General features: G+C 39.7%; 1 protein-coding gene and 1 long non-coding RNA gene across 3 annotated transcripts in view; one reads left to right on the top strand and one right to left on the bottom strand.

Moving 5' to 3' along the window:
* onecut2 (one cut homeobox 2) overlaps positions 1–14,552 on the top strand; it is a 50,978-nt gene extending 36,426 nt beyond the window's left edge. For both annotated transcript variants that reach the window (XM_031277492.2, XM_031277494.2), the window contains one exon: positions 1,684–14,552. In XM_031277492.2, coding sequence (XP_031133352.1) covers positions 1,684–1,973 — 290 coding nt within the window. In that variant the 3' untranslated portion in view covers positions 1,974–14,552. The remainder of the gene's footprint in view (positions 1–1,683) is intronic.
* Positions 5,745–26,918, bottom strand: LOC116034770. Its single transcript, XR_004101198.1, has 4 exons — positions 26,701–26,918; positions 22,916–22,923; positions 13,594–13,599; positions 5,745–5,755 (listed from the first exon to the last, which is right to left on the bottom strand). It is a non-coding gene; the product is annotated as an uncharacterized LOC116034770 (long non-coding RNA).
* Between the last annotated feature and the right edge of the window lie 581 nt (positions 26,919–27,499).

Genomic DNA, 27,499 nt, shown 5'->3' with positions numbered 1-27,499 from the left:
GGATTTTTTTGGGGAACAACATGAAAACAAAGTTTCTTGGCTAGATGTAAAACAGGTTCATGGTCTGAACCTTAACTCCTATAGGACCAGGGCGCCCCTCTTTCTGATGGGCGTAATAGTAGTAGTTCTTTTTAAAATCACACCACACACAAACTGCACCAGAGTTAGTTTGGAGGTGGAACTAGACCCACACTTTTAGGCAGTCTCGGTCTGGTTGTTTAGTCCACATCAGAGTTTGATTGACAAATGAACCAAATCAAACAGGAAAATGCACCAGTTTGTTCGAAATGAACCAAACAGGTTAAACGACAATTCCGGCGCAAAAGGTTAATAACAGATGTGTACCCACTCGATCGCTCTCTGGGACATGTTTTCATGCTAATCGAATGTGTTTGTAGCTTGAAAGAAGCTAGCGCGGACCGCTGATTAGCTTACAACGCTAGTATTTGGGGCACAGGGAAAGTAAAAACAAATCGCTATTTATACCACTAAAAAGACTCAAAATATCACAATAGCATAATGAGGGTTCCTAAATGTTAACCAAAGCATTGAGAACATTGTAAGTGTACAGACAGTTTATTAAAAAGAAAGAAAGACAGTAGCTCCCAAGACGGCGGCCGCCTATATACGAGAACGCAACTGTCTTTATAATCTATCTTTTTAATAAACTGTCTGTACACTAACAAAGTTCTCAATGCTTCAGTTAACATTTAGGGACACTCATTATGCTACCGTTGAAGTTTGGTGATATTTTGAGTCTTTTTAGTGGTATAAATAGCGATTTGTTTTTACTTTCCCTCTGCCCCGAATACTAGCATTGAAAGCTAGTCAGCGGTCTGCGCTAGCTTCTTTCAAGCTACAAACACATTCGATTAGCATGAAAACATGTCCCAGAGAGTGATCAAGTGGGTAGCCTCCAATAGGTGACAGGCACCGCTAGATGACAGTGCTTTCAGGGGCCGTGGTAGTGGAGTTTAGCCAGAAAAAGTGAGCGTTATGCGGCGATGACGGTTAAGTTTAGGCACCAAAACAAGTAGTTAAGTTTAGGAAATAGATCGTGGTTTGGATTAAGACATTCCCGAGGAACGAACAAGCGTTTCCTGGGTGAAAGTATTTTGTTTTCATCGCATAGTGAACTCCGCTCTCCGGCTTGAAAGAGCTGTGTTTTATGTTGACACCACGTTTTGCTATTTCATTTTGAGATTATTTTCCATTGGATATTGCAGTGCAAGTGTTTTGACATGGCCGGCAGAATGGCACTATTTCCATGCTAGGCTATTGGAAGGGGGATTTAATTATTGCATGTTTTGTTTTGTTATGCATGATCAATAAACCCCCCCCCCCCCCCTCCCCTGCTTTCTTCACAAATCACACCCTGCAAATAACTAAACGTTCATCATTAAACTTCACACTGCGGTAAACTTTAGTAATCACACATGAGTGGAAGACTCAGACAGCAGAAAAACAGATATCAGATGTACACAGGAACATGAACTTCTGTCAACAAGACTTTGTGTTTCATATAAGACCTATGAATCCTCTTCCAATATGTAGCTTTTGTTCAAATAATACAAACAACACTAACACTTTTATTTTCTGTCTCTTCTTCCCATCACCCCACCTCCTCTCCTCTGCTTCCATCTCTTGTTGTCTTCTCTCCCCCTCTCCCCTCCCTCCTCCCAGCGTGCAAACGGAAGGAGCAGGACACAGCGAAGGACCGCAACAACACGCCAAAGAAGTCGCGGCTGGTCTTCACCGACCTGCAGCGGCGCACCCTGCTGGCCATCTTCAAAGAGAACAAGCGGCCGTCCAAGGAGATGCAGCTCACCATCTCGCAGCAGCTGGGCCTCGAACTCACCACCGTTAGCAACTTCTTCATGAATGCCCGCCGCCGGAGCCTGGACAAATGGACAGACGACGGAGCAAGCCCCGGCGCCCAATCTTCAGCGTCCAGCACTTGTACCAAAGCGTGATAATAGACGGCAAGGAGGGGAGGGAAGCGACAGGGAGGGGTCCTGGGCGGGGTGGGACGGGGTGATGGAGATACGGGGAGGGATGGAGGGGTTGAGGGCACGGGTCGAGGTTTTGTCCGGTTGAAGCGAGGAGGAAAACCTAACTTTTTACATTTTTTTGTTTGTTTGTCTGTTTTGCTTTTGTCGAGCGCGACAAACTGAGAAAGGGGCTGCTCACTGCGACGAATTGTTTGTAGCCTAACCGCCTATTGCAAATCCATCGTGAATCCATAATGAAGCTGAAGGGTAAACTCACTTATAAAAACCTAGAAACCTCACTGGGAAAAATAAACTTTTAAATCATAGATTTTTCACTGCAGATGTCTCCTTTAGGACAAAAGGCTGACACACTAGCCCAAATACCAAAGACTAGAAGACAATGTATGTTTTCTATTATGCAATATATAAGCTAGGAACCAACCAACCAAATACGAAACCAATGAAAGCTTTATGTCCGCAGAATGTGCAAGAAGCTCTGGGATAAGATCAAAAAGATTCTCTGCGGAAATGTCGTAGTATTTTTACCTACAAATGTCCCAAAGATGGCAATAATGCATCTGTTTGGGGCAGAGTTGAAGGCTTTCACATTCAGAAGTCGGATTCCAGAGATTGCACAGTCAAATTTAGGAAGCTTTTATGTTTTTTTAACTAAACCAAAGATGTATGAGGGTCCACTTTCTAGCTTGGACAGTGTGCTGAGTTAGCAGACTGGAAAAGCGAGTGGACTTTACGTTAAAATGATTTCGTCACATACAATGATTTATTTATCTAAATCAGTAGGTAGAGGGTTCAACTTGTCAGTTTATGTATCTGTTCATTAATGGCTGCGTGATGGAGAAAAAAAACTGTCCAATAACTGTGTTCATTTGGCTGTGCAGTCTCCGATTTGAACTGTCAGGCTCACAAACACTAACAGAAAAACCAAAGCTTGTTTGAGATCAGAATTGAAGAGTTGGCTTCCAAAATATTCTATATCCATTTAAAAAATTGATCTCTGGAATATATATAATCCAGGTTGTAGATGGATTATTATTTTTCTTACATAGTGACAATGTAACCAACTTTTTTTTTTTTCTCTAAAAAGAGCAACATGTAGTGATTTGACTCTTTAAAGGGGGCAGTGAGGATTCCTAAAGTTAGGAAAAGGCAAAATATGCAAGCACAAAAAACAAGAAACAAAAGCATTCGCCGACATGTAGAATTACAAGCTTTCTCTCTCAGCATACTTAGCATCAGTGGAGTATTATTATATATGAATATATACAACGTATGTGAGCACAATCTTGAAGCACATTTTCTTTGCAATAGAACCGGGGCTCTCTGCCAAGCCGAGTGGTCTTCACATCTTAGAAAACTCAGGATACCATTTTTTCTAAACAGTGGCTGAAATCCATTCGGCATCTGTCGTTACACACTTTAATGTACGGATGCACATACACACACGTAGCTACACTCTGTTGCAAACAAGCAAATACACGTGCTTTACAGAAACACACACAACTTTAAAGAGTCATTTCCCAAACGTTCCCCAGAATTCCCACCCTGACCGAAACATTGTCAGCGAAACCAAAGCTAACCAAAGTTTACCCTGGCTTCACCCACCCATCATTTGTTACCATGCTAACTCATCCATTAGGGCAGCGTTTCCATCTAGAATCTTTGCATAAGTTAGAATAAAGATGCTATTAACACCACTAAAATCTGGTGCTGTTTGACGATGACAGCAGCAACGGAATTTTTTAACAATTTGAGGCAAATGTGTGGTGAACTAAAGGTAGATTTGAGATTTGAAGGCATATTTTTTAAAATGCACAAACTCCACATGCATCTTCTTTACAGTTACAGCTCTCTTTCAGAGCCCAAACACCAAATCCAGTCTATGATTTTGCCCCTATTTAGATCGGTGTTAAATAAAATGGGGGAAATCCCTGTTCATAAATAAAATTTCTTTAGACACAGAACAACCACAGCGTCCAGAGAATCCAAGAGCCAAGAGAGTGCTGAGCTTTCAGAGCTCCTTGGCTATCAATAAATCAGCAGAAGCTGCAGTTGCACACAAATTGGTTTCTTGAGCCATTTCTGCCAAAGTTTTGTGAAATGAGCACGGACAGCACAGAAAAAGAAGCAGTTTGACACTTGAGGCCTAGGTATGCTTCAAACATGTTGTCTGACTACATCTAAAGCCCAAACTGTTTATACCTGCTCCAAATGGCCACATTCGCCCCATCATAGAGAGGGGCGAGGTCCAATAAATCATACAAATCATACAATCTGTCCTCAAAGGCATCAATGGTATTGGACTATACACGAAAAGTGATTGAAGTAGTTGTAGTGAAGTAGAAGTAGTAGTGAAGAATGTAAAAGGAGAACTTGAGATAGAAGTTCAAACCTCACATACCGTCACACCTGAGCACACCTGGCCAATCACTGTGTAAAGGGGAGTGATTGTCGGATTGTCTGTTTCGGAAAGTTACCTAAATTGTCAAACGCGGCTCTCCATTATTCCAATCTAGGAAAGAGAGTTTGTTCGAAGCGTACGCCCCTTTTTACAGAAGAGCTGTCTAGTTTTTAGCTAATGTGATCAAAAACTCAAATCTTACCTTACTCAACACATAATGCTTGAAGATTGACACAATATTTCAGTGTCCATGTCCAGAGCCTGTGCATCTTTTACAAATTTTTGACTTCATTGGTTCATCATTGCTGAAAGAGGTCCTTGGTTGAAACTTTCTGAGAGCCTCGCGGTTTGACCTGTTGGTTTAAATCCAGGGGTAGAACTAAGATGCTTTTTGGAAGCCTAGAGCTGCCATCACAGAAACCCTAAAAAACTAACCACAAACTCTTACTGCATCAAGTGACAGACACAACAGCAGAACCAGTAAACCGCCTGAACCCGTGGAGGACGAACTGTCCAGGCGAATCAGGGCCTTTGTAATAGTTAAAAGAGGACAATCTTAAGACGATGCCTGGCAGGTTCGTCTCTTCCAGAGGGGTCAGCGGGCTGGAAATCGGAAAGACAGGTATTGACGCTGCAAACGCTAATAAGGTTATATATTCAGGCTTCAAATTGGGTTCATTCATCAAGATGAGAAAATGGAACTTTTTCCACTTGTAAATTAACTTGTTTCCTTGTTGACGGTGGTGACATTTACCACTCAACAGTTGTTTTTGAGACAAAAGATTTCGAGGAGAAAACTCGAGATTATACTCAAAATGGAATTTGTTTGCAGCGTAGTAGAGTTGGATGCTCGGTAAAAAAGGACACATGGACTGAGACACAGAGGCAAACTTTCCCTGTCTGACCGTCCTAGTGTCCAGACAAACTTCACCAAAGCATCCATTGCTACCAAAACCCACAACAACCCATTGGTTTTTACTTTGATACCCTCACACTGTACAGCCTTTACACATGATGTAAATACTAACACACCGCCACCACCTCCTACTCCATTTTAACAGCCTGTGCCATCAGCAATCACCTCATCAATCATCTCTCACTCAAGCTATCGAACCAAAAATAAAACCAAAAACCAAAGGAAAGGCGTTAGTGAGCAGCCCCTGCTCCTTAGAAACCCTAGGCTGAGTCCCAGTCTGGTTAGAGGCAAGCCAAAGGCTTTAAGAACGATGATTAAAAAAAAAAAAAAAAAAAAAAAAATGGACTTGAGACTTTTTCTATTTATTGACAAATCGAAACCAAAGAAAACCTTTTTCTGCACCTAACTGTTCCAACAAAATGGAAAAAACTAACTGAAGATGGAAGAGAATTATTACCAAAAAAAAAAGAAAGAAGAAAACAAAAACAAAAAAAGAGTGGTGGCGACGATGTCGAGGATGGAGGATGACGACAACGACGACAAGGAGGTTAGAAGGAAGGATGACATCATGGGATCGGAGAAGTAGCTTTGTTCCGCCTGATGTTGCGTCAGGTCATCTTTAAGGGGAAGCAAGTTTGGGGACTGAAAAGGGTAAAACCACACGGGAAGGAGGGAAGGAGCGAACGGATGACACCGTCGGCTATTTTCTTGCCTCCGACTTCCAAAAAAAGGCAGAACATTAATGTGTCTCTCACGGTTGAAGAGTGTCTTTAACGTGTGCCTATGCAGTTTTTCAAAGTAAAAAATGGTTAAAAGAACAACAGAAACCTCATCAGCTAACAAACCAAAGATTCACCGTTAACTCAAGTCGCAGTCCTCCTCCCCCCCCGAAAAGGTAAATCTGGACTTTTCACTCGGTAATTATTATTCTACTACATCTGTTGTAGCAAAAATATCTAGCTTAAACTCCCCACAGCGGACACTTTGTACAGATTTGTACAGTAGGCTATTGTATCTTTCTAAGGTAAAATGAATACATCTGGTATTTTGATTGGTCATTCCTCCAGCATGGCATCAACACATCATAGTAATAAATCCTTCACACCCACGGCTATGGCCACATGTTACCACAAACTTTTGACGCTCAAAAAGAGATAAACGATTGCAAGTTTCTCAGATGGCTGCTGTTGCTGTTTGTGCGTTTTGTTTTTCTTACCACCACAAGTCATTACCTAATCCACAGGACAAAGTCTACCTCCAACAATCTCCAGCAGTAGAAACAAAAGCTGCCAGGCAACAGTACAGTGACGGTTTATTCCCCCCCTGCTTCACATCCATACAGTTTGACACAAGCAGCTCGGTGTGTCAGGATTGAGAAAAAATATCAACTAGTTGTTAATAGTTACTTAAAAGCTTCCATCTTCCCTTTTGCTTCCACCCACCGGGGATTCAAATAGGCCACTTTTTTCATTTTAAACTGGCTGTTGTCCGGCACACTTCCTACTGCGGAGAGAGTGACAATGTAATGCTATGTGAAACGTACAGTGCATACCAAAGATTTTCTGCTGTACAAACAGTAGCACACTGACACCTTTTTTATTTTCTCCATACCCGTTTAAGAGTCTAATACAGATCCTGGATCTGTAATCTAGATCGATCAATGTCTTTTACACAAAGTCACTCACAGTGTTGTTTAACTCACTGCCTCTGAGTTTTTTAACTTTTCAACCCAAACCCAGAAGATACCAGCTGAAGCAGACTGGCTCAGGTTGTTTCGAGCAGGATTTGGACCGTTGTACCAATTATGACATTCATCATTTAATCTACAAATAAAAATACAAAGCAAACAAAAAAAGAAACTAACTGAAAAACTAAGTGTCATTCATTCTGAACGCTAAGTTCCACAGGGGTTTCGAATCCAAAATAGCATCTCACTCACTTTTCTTGTTTGAGATACGTCAATAACAATATGAATTTGAAACGTGGAAACAACCCACTGAATTCCAGTTATAAGTAGCATAGATGTGGTACCAGACCAAATTCAATGGACGGAGGAAAATCCAGGGGACGAAAGTCTGCTAGTTGAGTTTTTTAGCTAACAAAAAAAGAAGCAATGCTGGCTCGGGTGGAAAAGTTTTGAAACTGTCTATCATAACAGCACAGTTTGTTAAAGCTCGCACTGCCATGCTGGAGGAGGAGCCTCACAGAGAAAGTGATCATTGGGTATGCTAACCGTCCGTAGCTAACAAACCCACGTTAGCTTGTTCTTTAGGGGGGAGGAACTACACTGCTGCTCCATTTATACAACAACAATAAATGAAACAAAACCAAAAAAACACTACGCCCACTGAGAGAAACTGCTAAAATATCGGTCAAATAGCTTTATCCTTAATTTTCTCTCTCTTTCTGTATGTAAAGCTTCTAGTCCAAAGAAATCCTCCGCCCACCTGACCCTCCCATCCTGCTGATCACGCCCAACGGAGGGGCGTGGCTTGTGGATCAGGGGGGTGGCGGCCATTTTCCATTCCCACTTTGCAGTTCTGTCTGGATGTAACACAGGCTAAACCTGCCAAACCAAAAAAAAAAAAAAAAAAATGGGTATGAAACCAAAAAATGTCCCAAAGAGGTTTTCATTGCTTGTTTATTTTTAAGTACTTAAAACAATTATTTGCCAATGCCTATGTGTCTACTATTATTGCTATGTTCCTTCCTAGGTTTTTGCAATATGTGATTTTCTTTTTTTAATTTAATGTAATTTATGTTTTCTTTTTAATTGTGAATTAATTTAAGCGAACAAATTTTGTTGCCAAATCTCCCTCTGAACCCTTTTACCCTTGATGATTAGCTTTGCCAAAGTTTACATTGTAAATGTTCCCTTTTCTTTCTGTTCTGTATTTATTTATGAGGTGTTTTAGAACACACTAGTTTTGTACTTCATAATTTAATGTTATTTAATTAGATGTAATTGTTTTTTGATGAATATTTATGGGTATTTAAGAATAGTAGGTTGCATCAAAGATGCAGTGCTTATGCCAGGCCTGTTAATTTATTCTTAGTTAGCTTTACTTTAAAAAGCAAATGCAATGTTGTTTTATGAATGTTTAGACTTAATGACAGAACAATGTAGGAATGTCAGATTAGACTTGCGTACTTCTGAATGTCAACACTTGCTCTCACTTTTTAGCCAATCTAGTTTTTTGTCCTGGTAATGATTTGTCTTTCTTTTTTCTTTTTTTTTCGAAAATGAAAACAATCTCTTTATGACAAATATTAGCCTACTGAATGATGAGCACTGCATCTGTTTATTCTTTTCCTCCCTGTGTTTTTGTATGGCTAATTTATTGGGGTTTTTTTGTTTTGTTTTTAATTTGTTTGCCTTCTGCTGACCATTGTTGAACAAGCAATGAATTTCAGACTGATGTTCTAGTGACACTTGATCAGGTGAAGTAAGGGCCACACGTTGACATAAACTGACTCACCAAAGATAACTGGAATCCTTGAGAGGCCAATAAACAGCGTGTGTTTACATCCGCGCAGCTCATACCCTGGTTAAGGTCTTATTCATACATTGAAATTATATACAGTATTAACATGTTCAAAAGTGCCATTTTATGTCCCAAGAAGAAAGAAAGAAAGAAAGAAAGAAAGAAAGAAAGAAAAGCGTTTTAGAATCAAACCGATGTCTTGTCTCATACATCTGCATAACTAAATTGAACAATATCATAAATGCTCTTAGACTATGGAAGGCCAAAGAGACCATGGGTAAATATAATTGTAATTATTTCACGTTAAGGACAACATTTTTATTTTATGATCACAACCTTAAGAAGCCCCTAAGGAGACATGAGCAACAGCTTTTCTAGTGCACACCAGCTTTAAGGAGTAACTTAACACTAAATCCACTTTTCAAGTTATTAAATAAGATGTACAGTCACTTTATTTCACTATCTATTGATCCCGCTTTCATTTTGTAGCGTTCATTGCAACAGAAGAGAAAATCCAGTAATTCTGTCAGGGTGTGTCAACATAAAGTATGACGTGCGATTAGAATCCCAGAGAAAACCTGCTGATATCCAACTTTTTCTATGATTCTCTATGTCGGTATAAGATCTTATCCAGGTTATTGTAAACAGAATGGGATGTTAACACACAGCACCTCTACAGGAAAATACCTGCTGTGTTTCCTATTTCCCCCCCAAATATTGGTGTGTGTGTGACTGCGTGAATGCAAACACACCAACTTGTTTCACTCGTTAGGAAGGAAAACTGAGGAGTCCCTTAAAGCTAGCTGCTTCCAAGACTGACTTTGTGTGTGTGTAAAAAAAAAAAAAAAAAAAAAACTTTCTATTTCAATAGTGAGAACCAGAGAGGCTACCTCACTGACTTTCCATTTGTCCTTTTAATCGTGTTGATGAAACCAAAGAAACCAAAGATTTTTGTCGTCTTCAGTACGGTCTGCGCTCAGCTCCATGCGTTTGTGCTCTTCTCTTAATGATGTTGCCTCATAATATCCTCTTTTCTACTTTCTCCTTTTCTCTCCCTCCCTCTTTCTCTCTTTTCCCTCCTTCTCGCTTGGCCTTGCATTGTCTCTTCTCCTTGAAAAGACGTGAGTGTGAATCGGAAAGAGGCAGGTGTAGTGCGGGGATGCTGGATATCAGGGAGTGCAAGCAGACAAAAGGCTTGTGGAGAAGAAAGAAAAGAACTCCAAACTCAAATGTAAAAAAAAACAATTGTTAGGCATTGTTAGCCAGAAAGATGATATATATACTGTATAATGTATATGTGACTGGCAAATAATAATAACTAATGATGATCAGATATGGACTCAGGGGGTTCTGCGTTGTCCATTGTCCGTTTTTTTCCCAACACAATTTGCCATCTAATTACCGTTAGCAAAACAAGGTAAATAGTTACCCTATTTTGCTAACGGTAATTAGATGGCTGACTGTTATCAACGTTGTGCTGCTTTGCAGCCACAGTGATGCAATGCTGCTTTAACCCTTTGTACTCAAGGCTGAACTTTTCTGTTTAAGTGGGAGGAACTGTACTTAGGTACAGGGGTGCTTTTATCTGAATGCTAACATTAGCATGTAACATCTTACCTGTCGAAAGAGACGTCTGTAAATCAGTGGATACCTTTTTTGGGAGTGCCACAACCCCCTGCAAAATAACTTGTTTTACCATCAGAATGTGATACATTCGGTCCAATAACATTTGGAAAGAGCCTAGAAGAGCCGCATAATTAAATAATTTCATCCCCATTCAAGTTAGCGGAGTAAACCTAGCAAGCTCAGCAGGCGGCGGTCCATAGTGTGCCTGCTCTATGGGCCCCATAATGCAGAAGCAGCACCGTACATCCGGGTAATTTAAACGCGGCAGTTTAGAACCTTTTGGGCTTCATCCACCACTGAGCACCTCTCATAGGAATGAACAGGGCTCCACCTCGAACATTGTATCCAGTTCTTATAATACATCCATGGCTCACAATGCCAACACTAAAATGCTGATGTTTAGCAGGCAATGGTTACAATATTAACCATCTTTATTTAGCATGCTAACATTTGTGAATTAGCACTAAAAGTCATGTCATTAGTCTTAGGTATTAGGTATTTGGTTATAGACCAAACTATAGGACAAATAGGAAGTTTGACCTGATGATGGCGCTACATTAAAAATCACAGGTTCACCAAAATGATTACAATTTATCCTGTGGGGACCTTGAATATCTGTCCTAAATTGAACGGCAATTTATTTGATAATATATTAGATATTTTAGTCTGAACCAAAGTGGTGGACCGACCAACCGATTGGTGAGCATGGCTAAAAATCCTGCAGAAGCAGCATTTTGATTGATGTTGAGACTGAACATTTAAGAGTAAATAACGTAGTAACGCAAAAACCCTCCAAAAATGAAATCTGAGTTTGTTGGTGAACTTTTTGGTTCTGTTTTACGGCCCCTAAACTGCCTCCACACAACCAAAAACACAACCCTGAGATAGATGATGTTACTAAAAAAAGTCCATGGACTTTATACTGATCACACACTCCTAGCTCATGCAGGAGAGTGAAGGACAAGTACAACTACAAGTTGTCTCATGTTTTCATCAGTGTGGTGATTGAAGGCTGAGGAGTCGCATCTCTTAGAAGACATGTCATTGTCTATGTAATCATTTGATGCAGTTAATAAAACAACATTGTTTTTCCATTAAAGCAGCAATATAAAAGTAGGGTTAGGTATATACAATGGTGCCATTTTTCTTCCATTTTTACAAGCAGTTGGCTTAAAAATGAACCAGGGAAGGCCAATGGCGTAGTAACAAATGTGTGGCTTGTCCTGGTTAGAGTCAAGGGTTGAGCCAGTTTTCAGACTCCTGCTGTTGCACTTTGCGTTTCCAAAAAGCAAACAAAGAAAACACAAGACAAAAAGACGTAGAGATCACTTTTGTTGCAAAGTATGAGATAACCTTGGATGAGTGCCTTGCTTGAACCAAAGCGAAGTCTAGTCCTCTCCGTTGTGCTACACTTTCTATTTCTGTGAAAAGTAAATACCTCAGCACTCTGAGTTTCCTCTTGCTCTCTGGTACTTTGCAATGTAATCAGCGCAAAGAAATCCTGAGTCAATACCAAAGGCTTTTTGTTCTGTTTGACTCTTTCCTTTTACTATCCCCTCTCTTTTTCTTTCTCTATGATGTCTGAGCTGGGTTTCCACGGGAAAGATCTGTTTTTATAAGCTTATCATCTTCTCACAGCTATCTAGAAAAAAAAAAACAAGTCCAATCTGATTCCCCTTGTGTTTTTAGACGGATCTGAAATGATGAGGCTACAGCTACATTAACTGAAAAAAAAAATAGTTTAAATTAAATTTGAGTTATTAGCATTTGAAAACGAATCTCATGTTTGTTTCAAGCAGCAAAATGAGATGGAGTCAACACATGGATTAATACCAATAATACAAAAGTTGCTAAATACCGGTAGGCTATATTACTTTATGATCATCCATGATCTAGCCGAGTTATTTCGTGCTGTTAACCTGTTTTCTCATGAACACAGACTAATCTTTTGAACTTATTATAATATCAGTCTCAACACATTCTAACGCCCATCGCATCAAAAGTCACGCTTGGTCAGGTGCCTTTGGTCAGGTGTTTGTTATTGACGTAAAAAGTCTCCTTTAACGTCATATTTAGACATACTCAGTCGGGACTCTCGGCGTCACTATTTGAAGCTCTGGATCGGGACGGACGTTTAACTGACAAAGAACAGGACAGTTAGGTTTAGGAAAAGATCGTGGGTGGGGTTACAAAATGTACGTTTCAGTGACACGCGGGACAAGAACGGGACACGAACCCCCGGTCTCCTGGATAAAAGTCCGTTATAAAAGTGTTGTTGTTTGACCCATCCACCACCCCAACCAACCTCCTTATGCTTTCAGTCTTTTATACTACACGCTAGCATTGCCGCTAAAGGGTGATTTTTGCGTCGTTTTTTCCGTCGCTGAGAGTGAACCAAGCGTCAGTATTTTAAGAGTAACATAAGAATATGTTCTTGGGATCACAGGATAGTTGTTTTATGATTAAAGGGACGCACATATTTTTTTCTGTTGACTGAAAACCAAGCTTGTTCTTCTGAGATCTTGAATTAACTAATCGTGCAGTCTCATCTTTATTGGCACGACCATTAAAACAAACAGTATTTAATACAAACTATCTGACCTAAGCTTTGTTGGAAATGCAGCTCCTTCCCACCATCCTCCTTCTCTTTCTTCAAATGGTTGCAAAGCTTTAAATGATGAAAAAGCATGAGACAAACGTGTGCGAGTTGTGCGCACACCGTGCTCTCTTTACCAAACTGTTGCAGATATACCTCATAGACACTAGTGTTAGGATGATGTTATAATAGCGTATGTCATAAATTATTCACTTGCTTTTCTTCCTTTTTTTTTTTTTGTTGGTAACTGTAACTTTAAAGCGAAACAAATGTGGGAAAAAAAGCTTTACACATTTTTAAGTTGTGATTTTTTTGTAATAGTTAAAAAGTTGCGCTAAAACCAAAAATGAAAAATGCTTGTTTTCTTCTATGCTCTCTTTCTTGTTGATGTATTGCTGTTTTCTCTCTGTCCCATCTGCCGAGGATTGAGTGATTTATAATTTCAAATCTTTTTTTGTTTCTTAATTTTAGTCTCTGGTTCATTTGAAGGGGTCATTGTCCCCTCATGTGGAAATTCTTAGGATTGGGAACGAATGTTGGAATGATGCCCAGAATAATACCGGCTTCTTTGATCCATCGGTTTTGTTTAAATCCAGCCACTTTTTTAGTTTGTTTTTATGCATCGTTTTTTTAAAGTCATGTTTTGGTGTCCTTCCTTTCCTGTTCTAATGTTAGCATCACAGTTACATTATCCGTACAGCAGTGCTATAGCCCAGATTTTATGCATGAGTATATTTACGATTAGCTAGCCGTGTAATGCATTGTGATACTTATTAGTAACCTTATTATTATTATCATCCTCTCATTTCATTTCCAAAATGGTACGCTATACACACAGAACTTTGCGTTGCATCTCGCTAATGTAAGACCTTTGACCTGCTAATATAAACCTTGTTTCCATTTAAATCGGGTTCCGAGGGCGAAGCGTCAGCGTCTATGAGAAAACATCATGAGGTTTTCCATGAGCTACAGACAGTTTACATGGGTTCATCATGCAGCAGTCTGTAATCAAAGCTGAATCAAGTCTGCAAAATAGGCTTTGAACAACAAGAGTGAGAGAACAAATGGCCCCATGAACAAAATAAAGTAAGACGAAAAACATCAAATGTTTTTCTCTATCTATCTGGATTTAAGTTACTTCAGCATCAGAACATTGTTATTGGCAAGATTTACAGAGTTTCAAAGAGACGGGAATATCAAACGGAAAAAATTAACTCAACAAGTTTGAAAGGCCAAAATAAATAAAATTATGTTTGTATTAAAGTTCATGCAGTGTTAGTTTAAGGAAAACCAAAGTACATTTTAAAGCACTTCTAGTCCTACCTTTCTTACATTCCTGATTAGCTTCAGAGCATCAAGCAACATCTGAACTTAGGAAAACCTTTTTTCTGATTGGAACATATTTTCAAAATGAAAGAAATGTGCTTAAAAATTGCATGGTTTTTTTTGGATGGCCATGAGGTTCAGATGCAAGATATTTCAGATGAATTTTACCACAAAGAATAATGCGCTAAATGATGAAAAATTGCTTACTGTAAATTGATGTTGATAGCCTTACGCTACACTGTCATCAATATAATTTTCCAGGACTTCGGGGGCTCCGTACCAAACAAATCAGTTTAAAACTATATGCATTTAAGTGCATTTCCCATGTAGACAGCGTTACATTTAGAACAAAACACAGCAAAGTTTTGATTCCAACATCAGCAACAACAACAACAGTGAGGTGTCAAAGGTCAACGAGGCAAATCCATGACATCTGTCAATGAACCAAATCACAATCAGTCTACTTTTTAAGTCACTGTGGGAATCCAGAGGCTTCACAACACACTACTCCTGAGCTAAAACCGTATCAGATAACTTATTCAAGCCCAAACATCAAGCTCGACCAAATTATCCAATCACACGCTCTCCCGCCAAAACCTCACGTAACCCAAAATTATATTTCATTCCTTTCTGTTTACTGACCCTTTCTTTTCTTTTCTTTTTACCATTTTCTTTCATGGTTGTCATACAGCAATCAAAAATCAAATGATGCATTTTTATTTTTGACATTTGGTTGAAACAGAAACAGAGAAGTGACTGAAAACTTGTGGTGTGGAATAAAACGATGATTAAACATGAAGGAGATATTGGGAGAATTAATGTTGTTCCACTCTATGTATAAAAGAAGAAAAAAAAATCAATAAAGAAATCACAATGGTCTTATCCATGTACAACTTTTCCTCTGGTTATTTTTTTCTCGTCTGAAATATCCTGATGGGAAACACAATTGCAGGTTCATATGCTTAGATTTCATATTTGGGGATTTTAATAGAGAATTAAATGTATTTCCATCTGAAATGTCTTGGTGAAGAAATATAAAATAACAAAAAATGGAAGAAAAAAGAAATACATCAAAACTTTACTTACTGTATATAATGTAAATTAAAGGGGAACTATTATATAGTACTTTCAGGTTCATACTTGTATTTTGTGTTTGTACTAGGACATGTTTACATGCTTTAATTTTCAAAAAACAGTTAATGTTTCTCATACTGCCCATGGCTCACACTCTGTATGAGACGCTCTGTAGGAGCGCATGTCTCTTTAAGCCCCCAAACAAAGCCAAGTCTGATCTGATTGGCCAGCGTGTTTTCTGGAATCTCCACTCTGTAGTGGAACGAAGCAGTGCTTTCTACCATCAAAATAGCAGATAAAGGCTTTTAAACCAAACACTACATAACCGGAAATGTTTCAGGAGTAATGTGACCCGGAATTGGGGAGAATTGAACAACACTGGCAGCCAAGATGACATATTTTACTGCCGTTAGCATGTAGCTACATGCGACAATGTAAACACTCCAGTCCTGCCTACCTGGAGCAAATGACCAATCATAGAACACCGGAGAAGGCCCAAAGTAGTAAACCTGAGTGTTCAGAACAGTTGGAAATCTGAACGTTTTAGCTCACAGGGATTTCTCTAAAATATGTTTACCTCATTATTTAAAGTTGTGGCCACATTTCACATCAAAATCTGACATCATAACATTGTAGACATGACAGAAAATACGGAAAAGCATAATATCTCCACTTTAATGAAAATAATGTAGTTAACCCTTGTGTTGGTCTTCGGGTCAAATTTGACCCGTTCTCAAAATGTCTATGTCACAAACATGGGTTTCTTTTTAACTACCTAAGTTTAATTACCCAAAAATAACATGGATGGATGATCCCATACAACGCGCTTCGTGAGTACAACAAAAGATGGGATCTCTAATTTCATTGAATTTTGGATGTTTTGTTCAATTTTTTAGCATTTGAAAAAAAAATTTAAATGTTTCAGAACAGTATCCTCGCTGAATGTTGAACCTTCTGTGATTATCCTTCCTTTAATATTAGTCTAAATAATTCATAATTTCTGCTTCTTTAACTCTAGAATTAGGTATAGTTTCCTATAGGAAAAAGGCGCCAAAAGTGTCGAAAAAAAGAGACCAAAACATCCGAAAAAGTGTTGATTTTCATTTTGACCCAGAAGACAACACAAGGGTTAAACTGTTGTTACTGGCGCCATCTATGTGGGAGCATTGGGTTTTATGCACCCCTCCCCACAAAGTTAAAGATCCGTCCTCAATCCTGATGGAAGAAGGAAAGAACAGGCTCTATAATTCTTATTGTTAAATTTACATGATGATCTGTAGCGCACTTGGATCAGAAAGAACGCATTATTAGTGCATTCGAGGCTGTGCTGGTACATGTCCACAGGGGCGTTTTTGGACAGGAGGGATCACACCGCTATCCAACATTGGGATTGTGGTTATCAATTTATCTTTAATGACCACTGACAAGCAAAGAAAACAGGCACACATTCTTGCAACACATTATCTGCTTGTTGAGACTACAGCATTATTCAACTTGTTTATGGTCATGTTTAGGCAGCGGGAGCACTCGGTTAATGTTAGGGAAAGATCATGGTCTGGCTTAATACAGAAAAAATCCACAGAGACTTGAGAGACAACGTGTTTATTAACATTTAACAGAAACCATGATCTTTCCCCAACTTCAACCAGAGCGCTTATGTTGGCTAAACCGAAGCACTTAGAGGAGTGTCTGGTGTCAAGGCCCCGTGCTTTGCATGCCTGCCGTCCGCTCAGAACACCTCCCTATTTGTACAAAGTGTCTGAATTTGACACAATTTGTTTCCTACCCAACAATCAATATTGGTTTGTTTTAATCATTATGACTTCGGCCTTCTGGTTGTCACGAGATTGTTGCCTTTTGTATAGATCTTTTAATTGTTGGTTTAGTTGTAACCTATAAAAAAAGACAAATAAAAAAACATGAAAAACACAACTACTTTTTTTTTTAAAACACACAAATCTCTGCTTCTCCTTCTCAACATTTGCTGGTGCAAACTTATTTCCCTACAGAGATGTTTAAAGTTTCATCAGACCCAATATTTTCTTTCATAAGTCAGGTCAGCCTTTCCTCTCACCGGCTCATTTTCCCTCTCATCTTTTTAAACGCTCCATCCATCAATCCATCTATTTTGATCTGTCTTTGTCTTTAATGACCCTATCGCCTTCTGTCTCTCTCTACATCTCTTGTCCCGTCATTCTTTTCTTCTCTCTGTGTAATCATCCCAGCATCCATCTCCTCCTATCAATCCAACTCGTCACTTCTCTCCTTTCACCTCCCCCTCCTCCCCCTCTCCTCTTTTTAATCACTCCATCCCATCCTCCTGCTCCTCTTCCTTTCTCTGTTGCCAGGGAAACAGCAGTCCATTCTGTAGCTGTTAATCTGGTGACATTGTCTTTCTATTACCTGTGGGTCAGATGCCTGATAAAGGAGAACAAAGGGTGGGAAACCAAAGAGCGACCACTTTAAACATTTGTAAAATGTTGGTCTTCATTAACACAAGTCAATTCTGCAGTGACAGAACAGCCTGCGAGAAAAAAAAGAGTTTCCTGTAGTACAGAGGTGCAAACATTAATTGATTAATTAAACTATGGCTTAAACAGAGGCAAATTTGCGAACACTAAGTCACATGTTTGATTAAGACTAAGACGTGTAATTTACGCTCCTCTTTTGTTTATTCTTTGTTATTTCAGTAAATGTCTTTACTTCTTATCCTTAGTTACATAAGTCTGCCTGTCTGTGTTTGTTTTATTGTTGGTTTTTATGTATTCATGTGACTGTTTGCTTTAATTGTCAGCTTTTAACCCTTGTGTTGTCTTCCCGTCGCCCATGCAAAAGTGTTTTACCATGTGTGTCATTTCTAAAAGCCTAACCAGGGACAAGGACTTCAAATTACAGTAGCCTACGGCTAGAAGTCCCACATACATTGCTTTGGTTGCACTTTGCACTTTAGATGTAGCAATGCCTATATGTATTGTCCCTAACAAATAAACTGATAAAATAAATAAAGAATCGCTTAGTCGTCAACTACTAAATTAATCGGCAGTTATTTTGATAATTGATTAATTGTTTAGAGTTATTTTTTTATGAAAGAAAAGTAAAAATTCTCTGATTCCAGTATCTTAAATGTGAATATTGTCTAGTTGCTTCACTCCTCTGTGACAGTAAACTGAATATTTTGACTTGTGGACAAAGCAAGACATTTGAGGACGTCATGTTGGACTTTGCGAAACACTGATCGACATTTTTCACCATTTTCTGACATTTTATAGACCAAACAACTTATCGATTAATCAAGAAAATAATCTACGGATTAATCGGCAATAGAAATAATCGTTAGTTGCAGCCCTACTTTAGTAAACTAATGTTTTTCTCACTGCTCTAAGAACAATCGCTGCAGGGATATAAAAGTAGACCTGCAATGACTCCGGTCTTTGTTTAGCTTCTAATGTTCAGATTGTGTTTTTTTCTTAGCATCTGATAAGATTTGTTTCAATCCTGTGCATTTGCATATTTATATTAAATATCCTGAAATCCTTTACACCCCATCTACACATATGGACTTAAAACACTGGCGACGTGACAGGAAACTGTTCATTGTGATTTAACCATTGAAAATATTGCTGGCTCTGGCCACCACTACTCCAAGATGGATTAAAAAAATGCAAGGAACCACATCATTCTGGAACACCAACTTCTTTGTCCTGTGCCAGTATACAACGCATTCTCATGAACGGGGCCATATGATATCGTACGAAAATGTATGCACACCAAAACATTTGATATCCTACGAAATTAGGAGACCGCCGGCTGGTCACGTGACGCTGGCAATATGAGTGTTTTGCCACAACGAAAGTGAAAAGGGCGCTATGCAGTTTTGGCAATTTCTTCGCTGTTTTCTTACTTTCTGCTCTCAGGTTTCTCTATAGAGCTCCCCCTACAGCTTCGGAATAGATATTTGGCAACACTGTCGTAAAAACTTGTTGGCGACTCTCCCCCCTCCCATCTTCTCCATCTGGTCATGTGCATTTGTTACTAGCTGTGCGTTCGCCGGCTTAGCCCGTAACAAACAACAATTATAATTAAAACCTTTACAGACAATAGCAAGCATCCTGAGGTCACAATAACAAGAAATACAAAGATTAAACAGAGTTTATCCCAAGGATACTTAAAAGGGCAACAGCAAGAATGCCAGGGCAGCATCGGATTTGCAGGCTTCCGTTTGTCTCAGTTCACACCATTCTGAAAACGCAGGTCCGATGTTTACTTGTGTCTGACCCCTCGCTCGGTCAGTCTGCCGTTTCCTCTTTCTCTGTTCCTCCGACAATGCTTTCCTAGCTTTCTGCTTCTTTTTTGCTGCCTCAGCCATGACGATAGTGTGAAAAACTCCATCGCTGCCTTGTTCTTATAGCTAGCCAGCAGTGTTGGGAAGGATACTTTCAAAACTTATTCCATTACAGAATACAGAATACATGCCCAAAAATGTAATTTGTAACGTATTCTGATACTTGGATTACTTCCACATTGAATTGCATTTTATAAGTGTAGGAATGCGGCCATCACATACAGCTTACTAAAGAGGCCTATTCTGGTGTGTTCTTCTGTTCCAAATGTACCTGAACAAGCAGATAGATTTTTGTATTTGTAGTCCCGAACTGCATACTACAAAAATCTAACTGCAGTCTAAGTTACCACGAGCTAATTTTAGCTAATGTTAGCTAGCATGTCAAACAGGGCTAGTCAGTCTTTCAACGGCTCTGGGGCTAGTAAATCAGCACATAGGAGAATGTAAAGTCGCACTTTTGGTCGCAAAAGTTGCAAGGATGATTTTTCCGCTCACAGGCACTAGGGGGAAGCGAGACAACCACCTTTCAACCCGAAAAAAAGTCATATAACCATTCCAATGACTCTGAAGCTGTTCAGTTAAGGTAAATTAAGCTAAAAAATATTTATATCTATGGAACTTGTTGGCAACTGTTAGCATCAAAAGCAGCCTATTAGCAAAACCGAGTTTTTAATATTAATTTTCTGCTTTCTTCCCCATGCATGTTGACATTCAATATTTCCTTGTTTAATACCAAACTTCCTGATTCCTCCCTCCTCCAATCTTTTTCTCATGAAAGTTTCTCTCTATTCTCCCTCCCATGTTTTTTGGGGGGGTTTTTGCATGTACTGTATGCCCTTTTATCTTCCATTTCCTTTCTCCCCTCCTTTTTTTGTCTGTCTGTCTGGCTCCTCCTTTCCTCCCTTTGTCTTCACCCTTCCTCCTCTTTCTTCCTTTCATCCTTTCCAGGTTACCTCTATTGCTTTCCTGTAGTTTGTATCTACCTCTCTTTCTCTCTTCCCTGACCTCCGTTCTTGTTCCTCGCTGTTTTCTCAATTTTTTTTTCCTTCTAATTTCTCTTTTACTTTAGTCCTCTCTCTCTCTCTCTCGCTCTCGCTCTCTCTCCGTCTCAGTCTCAGTCTCTCTCTCTCTCTCTCTCTCTCTCTCTCTCTCTTTGTAGAAATCAATGCTCGTTCTCTCAATAGGAGGTCACGGGGGTTGCAGGCGCTGGTGTCCCGGCTTTTCAATTACTAGCAGCCGGCAGTCACCAAAACACACACACACACACACACACACACACACACACTCACACGCTTTCCTTTTGAACAGCCCTTCCCCCACTGAGCTGACCAGACAAAAAACAGAGAAAGATTTCAAAATTAAAGAACATGTTGAATGTTGGATGTTGAAAAGAGAGAGAAGACGTGAGAATGAAGGGCAGTGAAGGGCAGTTGAGAGAAAACAGTAGGAATAAGAGGAGGAGGAGGAGGAGAATGACAAGAGAAAGTGGATGAGGTGGTCTGGAGAGGAGATAAAAAGTGAGGAGAAAGGAGAGGTAGGATAGGACAGGTAGGAGCTCAGGCAAAGGAGGAGAGGAGAGAAACAGTAGAGGTCTCTCTCTGTCTGTCTTCTTGTACAGTAGCTTCTGGTGCTTTCATGGACTTCTAAAATCACCAGCAGGTCCACACAGAATCTGCGGAAGTTGACCGGTGGCACAGATGTGCGGGGCTGCCCAGTCTACTTTGATGACTAAATCATCCGAGGAGAAGTGAAACCTCACTGACTGGGTGGAAATCTGATGTTTTTACATCACAGACAATGAACAAAGCCACCAAAGCCTGAAACTTGACATGGAGACTGTTATAGGGGTTAGGGGTTAAGTGTTAAGTGTGTGTGTGTGTGTGGGGGGGGGGGGTGGGGTTTAGAGGTTACCGTCAATGTGGGTAAAAACAGAAAAAAAGTATAAATTGACTTTGATTTGGGATTAATTTGCCACACAACAAATACAACAAATGTACAGGTATGTGATAGGGAAAGAGTACAAAGACAGGAGACCAGAGAAGCCAAGTCAAGGGGTGAAGAAAGAAGGGAGGAAAAAAAGATGAGGAGCGATGAAAGGCCAGAGGAGAAAAGAGGAGGAAGAAACAATAGTAGACTAGAGGAGAGCAGACACCGGGACAGTGAGGCTATACATCTACACTGACATCATTTTATAAGCGGCATTTTGAGACAAAAACGATCTTCGTCCGCAAGAGTTTTAGCTCCAGTAACAGAACTACTCTGAGAGAGGAGATGATAGGAAGAAGAGAGGTAAGAGATGAATGTCTTGAGGGAAAGAAGAACACATGAGATGAAGAGAGAAGACAAAAACAAGGAGACAAGTTGAGATTAAACTGGAGAAGACGAGACAGAGATACAAGAGGAAAGGGAAGAGATGAAAGGAGAAAAAAGGCCAGGGAGGGGGACAAGAGGAAAGAGAAGGTGAGGAGAAAAAAGAAGAAATGAAAATGAAAGGAGAGATTGCAGCTGGCTCAGATGGGGTGGGGGGTAGAAGGGGAGGAGGCGCCCAGCCCGGCGCCCTCAGGGGTTATTGGGTCGTGGACAGCCAATCTCTCTCAGCTTAATCAACAGCAGCAGAGGTGATTGCAACACCGCAGGGGACTGCTGGGAAAAAAAAGATGGAGGGAGGGGGAGGAGTAGAGGTGGAGGGGGAGAGAACGAGATAGGAATGAACGGGAAGGTGTGGAGGGATGGAGGGACAGAGCTGGAAGATGGGGAAAAGATTGGAAATGGAGGAAAAACAGGGGTGAGGACAGAGAGGGTGGGAATACAGGCGGGAAGACAGAAGATTGAAAAAGATAAGAGGGAGAAAAAGGAGGGGAGGGGGTTATTGGGGGAGGAAAAAAAGAAGAGGAGAGGTAAAAGGAAAAGGTGGGGAAATGATGCAATGAAGGAAGGAGAAAACGGGTGAGGTAATGAAGAGGAGAGAAAGAGAGGAGAGAGGGTTACGGAAAAAGTTCACTAAAGGGGTTATCTTTAGGAGGACATGAATGTGTAAACTCAAAACCACAAATGTCAACCTCAGCGTGGTGCTTGTGGAAAAGTCAAGGCATCACCAAAGCCATCGCCAGTCCACACTCGGTCCATACAGTGACTTGAACCGGCGAACCTCTGGTTCCCAAGCCAAGTCCCCACAGACTGGGCTACTGCTGTCCCGAGTCACTGTCTTTGGTCTCTAAAGATCGCTTATCGGTGGATGTGTCTCACAGTGTAATTCATGACCACCATTGTACAATTGACATACCAAATATTTCATCACATTTTTCTCAAGATCAACTTTCACCCAACCAGTGGTGTAGTCTACGTGATACACAGGTATATGGAGTATATCCATTAGGAAAGGTCAAGGATTTCAGTATACCCACTTACAAAAACGCAAGGATACCGTTACGTAACTGTGAAAAAATGATTGTTTTGTTTGAGAACTTTCACACTTACGTTCATAAATTCACCCTGTCTGTGTTGCGAGTTGCCTAGGAACAACAACACAGTTGCTTGGCAGTCATTCTCTGCGCAAATTTGAAATTAACAAATGTGAATCACTAAAGTAGATATATGAAGCAAATTTAAACTACACTCTTTCAGTGATTTGGTAAGCCTGCCCCTCTGCCGCTTCGGATGACACTGCAGCAGACGTTAACTTTACAGAAACTACAGAAATGGTAATGTTACAAAAAAACCTATGGGGTTGTCGCTCTGGAACACGTTGCTCTGGGACGGGCGAGTCTAATGATGGGAATATATTACAGTATGCTCACTACAAAAAACTAGACTACACCATTGCACCCAACATAGCCAAAAATTGCATTCTTATGTATAGGGGCTTTATATCTGAGACGGTTTAGAACCGAGACGCCCCAACTCAGAGTAGTTTCCTGTATCTGTGTCACGTGGACCCCGCCATGGCCACGCCTCTTTAGGAGACTAGCGGTAGGTCCTGAGTGTGTTGATTCCAATGGGAGAAGTGAACGTGAACACAGATTATGAGCAATTCTTTCGCCCCATAGTCACTAAAGTAAATATTGGACACATTTTTCACAAGCCACATATCTCCAGAACATCAGAAGAAAATGCACTTGTTGTTTGAGACCTTTTTCTGTCTCAGAACCAAACTCTCGCGAGATCTGGCGACACAGATAAGCTAACATCAGCGAACATTCACCAGCACCGTAACAAAACTAATCTCAGTGATGCTTAATGTCTTTTAGCTGTTTAAATATAATGTTAGCAAAAGAAGTAATTAAGAAGAATAAATTATATAAATATAACCTTTCATCCATCCACATGACATTCACTACACTTGGCGCCCCTTTAGGAGACAGGTGGACCGTTTCATACCATTGCCGCTAGAGGATCTTTGTTTATATGAAGAAACCACACAAACAGTTCATCTTACACCAGTCGCTGTTTTATTTTATTGTATTTAATTTACAATGCTGTAATCGCAATGCTAATACCAAGTCCCTCAAATATATAAAAAAAAAAAAAAAAAAAAAAACATGTTCAAACAATGGAGACAGTATGTGGTCTGGAACACAAACAAAAGACCAAAAATAAATAATTCCAAACAAAAAAGTACGCTTTAGCTGCAATAAAGCTGTAGCGCCTTTGTTAGATGTACAACGTAAACTCTGCTAAATGCATTTTCAGCTAAGCACACACACACACACACACACACACACACAGAGCAAAACTCTTAAACACACAGAGTTGTCAAACCGGACACACAGAGTATAATTCAAAATAAATGTGAAACACGTTGGTTAAGGAAAAACCCACCCATCACATTCTGCACAAATTGGTAGTTAGATATAGTTGTATTAAAGTGACAGTTAGATTTTTTGAATTTTACTTTTGTGTTACCGAACATCGAGATTAGTTTATTTTAGCTCAATGTCTGTGGGATCAGCTAGCAGCTCTGCACAAAAAAGGAGAACTACCCATTTGAACCTCCTTTAAACTGAGCTGACACATGAACCCTATGACATCCAGTTAAAGAGCTAAGCTATGCTAATGTCACCATTTAACACACAGTCCTTCCGTTATGCATGTATAGACATAAAACAGAGAACTCTGGGTAAAGTATTCCTCAAAAACAAAACCATCACTTTCAAACCTGTGGAAGAGCACTGCAAGCACAAAGTAGTGCTGTTTGTATTGAATGAGGATGTGTTGTAATGTGCATGTATGCATTACACAGTGGAAGCAGAAAGATTGACCAACTAAAAGAACTGTACAATAAATGCAACAATTGTTGACATTTAAGTGTAACCATGTTCAAAGAGTGACTAAGAGAAATATAAATTTGGAAGTTGCAAGTGCTGTTAGAAGGTCCAATTTAGCTACACATGAAGAGAAAAAGTTGTAAATCTTTCTAAATTATAAAGTGTCTCTCCCAACGTTGTTGGTAATCAATGGCAAGCACATCCAAAAGCTCCAACGTATACTGTCTGTACTTACTGGAAAAAGGCTGATCCGATTGACAAGCTCTTTCTAAAGTAAAACGCTAAAGACCTCAAAGGTCTTCAAGCAGCTTCACTGACAGTTATTGGGAGAATAAAAGGTGTGGGGGTCTGCTTTTTTGGTTTTGAAAAATAACTTCAAGCTCAGACTATCAATAAGTCAACAGCTATCTTGTATGTTCTTTCACATTATCTTCAGAATTTGCTGCACCTACACAAGTTAGAGAGCTAAGTAGCTAGCATGTGAGCACTAGTAATGCACAGGTTAGTTGGCTACCTAGCAAGCGAGCTAATAAGCTAGCAAGCGAGTGTTGCTGCTGCTGTATTTGTACCACATCTGGAGAACTGGAGGAACTGTTTGCGAATTAGCCTTGTACTCACAGTATATAGGTAGCCTACGTTAGCTACTGTTTTATCAGGTTACATATTTGTAGCGGGTTGTTCAAAAGTGAAACCAGATATAGTCTACACATTGCACAGCTTCTCAATTATTTCAATCGACCTACTGTCCTCTGATTTTGGATACTGTATTATATGCAACTGCAAGCGATAAAGTATTTGCAGAAATTATGCTACACATTTGCTAACACTTAGCTCGCCTTCTATGCTCGCTAGTTCGCCTTCTATGTAGTTAGCTTGCCGTTTGCTAAAGTTGTACAGTTCAGAGTTCATTTAAGGAAGTTTGGAATATAAAACACTGGTAAATTCAGATTTCAGGGTGGATTTTTCCTGTCAGCATTTTGGTTAAGCCCACGTAAAAAATAACATAAAGCACAAGTCCAGTATTTCTAGTTAGCCAGTGTAAAAGGCACATTCTCATGGTATAACAGGACAAAAACAGTGGACGGACAGGGTTAGAGGTACAGAGTACTACCCATAAAAAGTGCTATGGTTTTATTTTGACCGTTACACATTATTAGGGAGTCTCATGCCAAATGGGACAGCAGATAAATCAAACCTGTGAACTTCAAGACATTTTATGGAGCTGTAGCACTGGACGGCAAAACTAAATAAATAAACCTATAAACCTTCAACCTTTTGACTAATTGGATTAGGTCTTCACATTTAGTTACTGCCCTGTGATCAGGGAAGGTGTGAGTGGATGAAAAAAAACTGCAGCGAGGTTTAGGCAGACCGAAGTCAAAGTGAATCTACATCAAAACTAAACTCATCCTACTTAATTGTGCTACTTCTCTACACAGTATTTTTTTTTAAAGAACACCTACTGAATCTTGTTGTTGTAGGACAGTTCCAGTGTCATTGTAGTTTTTTTTGCTCTTTTAAACTTCCCGTGCCGTCCTTCAAAAGTGACTATTTTCTGCTTTTCACGGCGCCCAGAATATGATATATGAATTAAATGTAAAAACCTTTTGTCTTATCACTTAAAACTGAAACTGTATGGCCTATACTGAACTATTTAGAACTGCTAAATATGTTACAAAATCAGACACCTATTTCGATATTGATGAATCAAAGTATTAGATCAGTATTGGTAATGAACAGAAGTACCTGCACGTAATTAGCTCAGAAGCTCAAAATGATGTTCAGTAACGAACTAGGTAATTCTCCAGCCGCAGGTTCACTGTGGCCCTGATTATGAGGTCACTCATGCTGTAATCCGTAAACGCAGTTTAACAATCTCTAACCTAAAAAGTAAAAAAATCAATATCAGTGACGCAACTGATGGAAAAGTGAGAGCTCTGACTTGGATCAAATTTCATCTTTAAGAAAGAGCCTTTTCTTATATTTTTTTGGACATTTTTGTAATGTAGAAAAAGCATCTACAACTGCGCTTCCAACATCTGTGGCACCCTGTCAACTTCCTACTGACTGAAGAATGTCATACTGCGGCCTACAAACACTGATACAAAGCTTTATTTTCCCAAGCATAGCAAAGTTGTGGGACCACTATTATTCCTTTGGGAAAAGACTACTGTAGAGTTTATATGCATTTCAAAAGAAGTATCACTTGTTCTTGTGTTCTTCCCCAAAAAGAGCACTTTAACAGCCCGACAGATATCATTTCTATAAATATGACTTACTGGTAGCTTCCCTCTCCTGAAGCTGTGTGGTTCTACATTACTGAAGTGTATGAACCTTAGCAAAAATATAACAGAGTTGGTTTTAATTTGGCTAGTGATTTGCCTTCTCTTTAATCAGCCTCGTTTATATCTTACTGAGCCAGTCTCTCTCAGTCTGGTGGTGCTAAGTCTGGTTTTGTGT

The sequence above is a fragment of the Sander lucioperca genome, chromosome 14 (genome assembly GCF_008315115.2).
Source record: "Sander lucioperca isolate FBNREF2018 chromosome 14, SLUC_FBN_1.2, whole genome shotgun sequence".
NCBI classification, from domain to species: domain Eukaryota; kingdom Metazoa; phylum Chordata; class Actinopteri; order Perciformes; family Percidae; genus Sander; species Sander lucioperca.
Note: the sequence above shows the minus strand (reverse complement) of the source record. Positions and strands in the feature narration are given on the sequence as shown.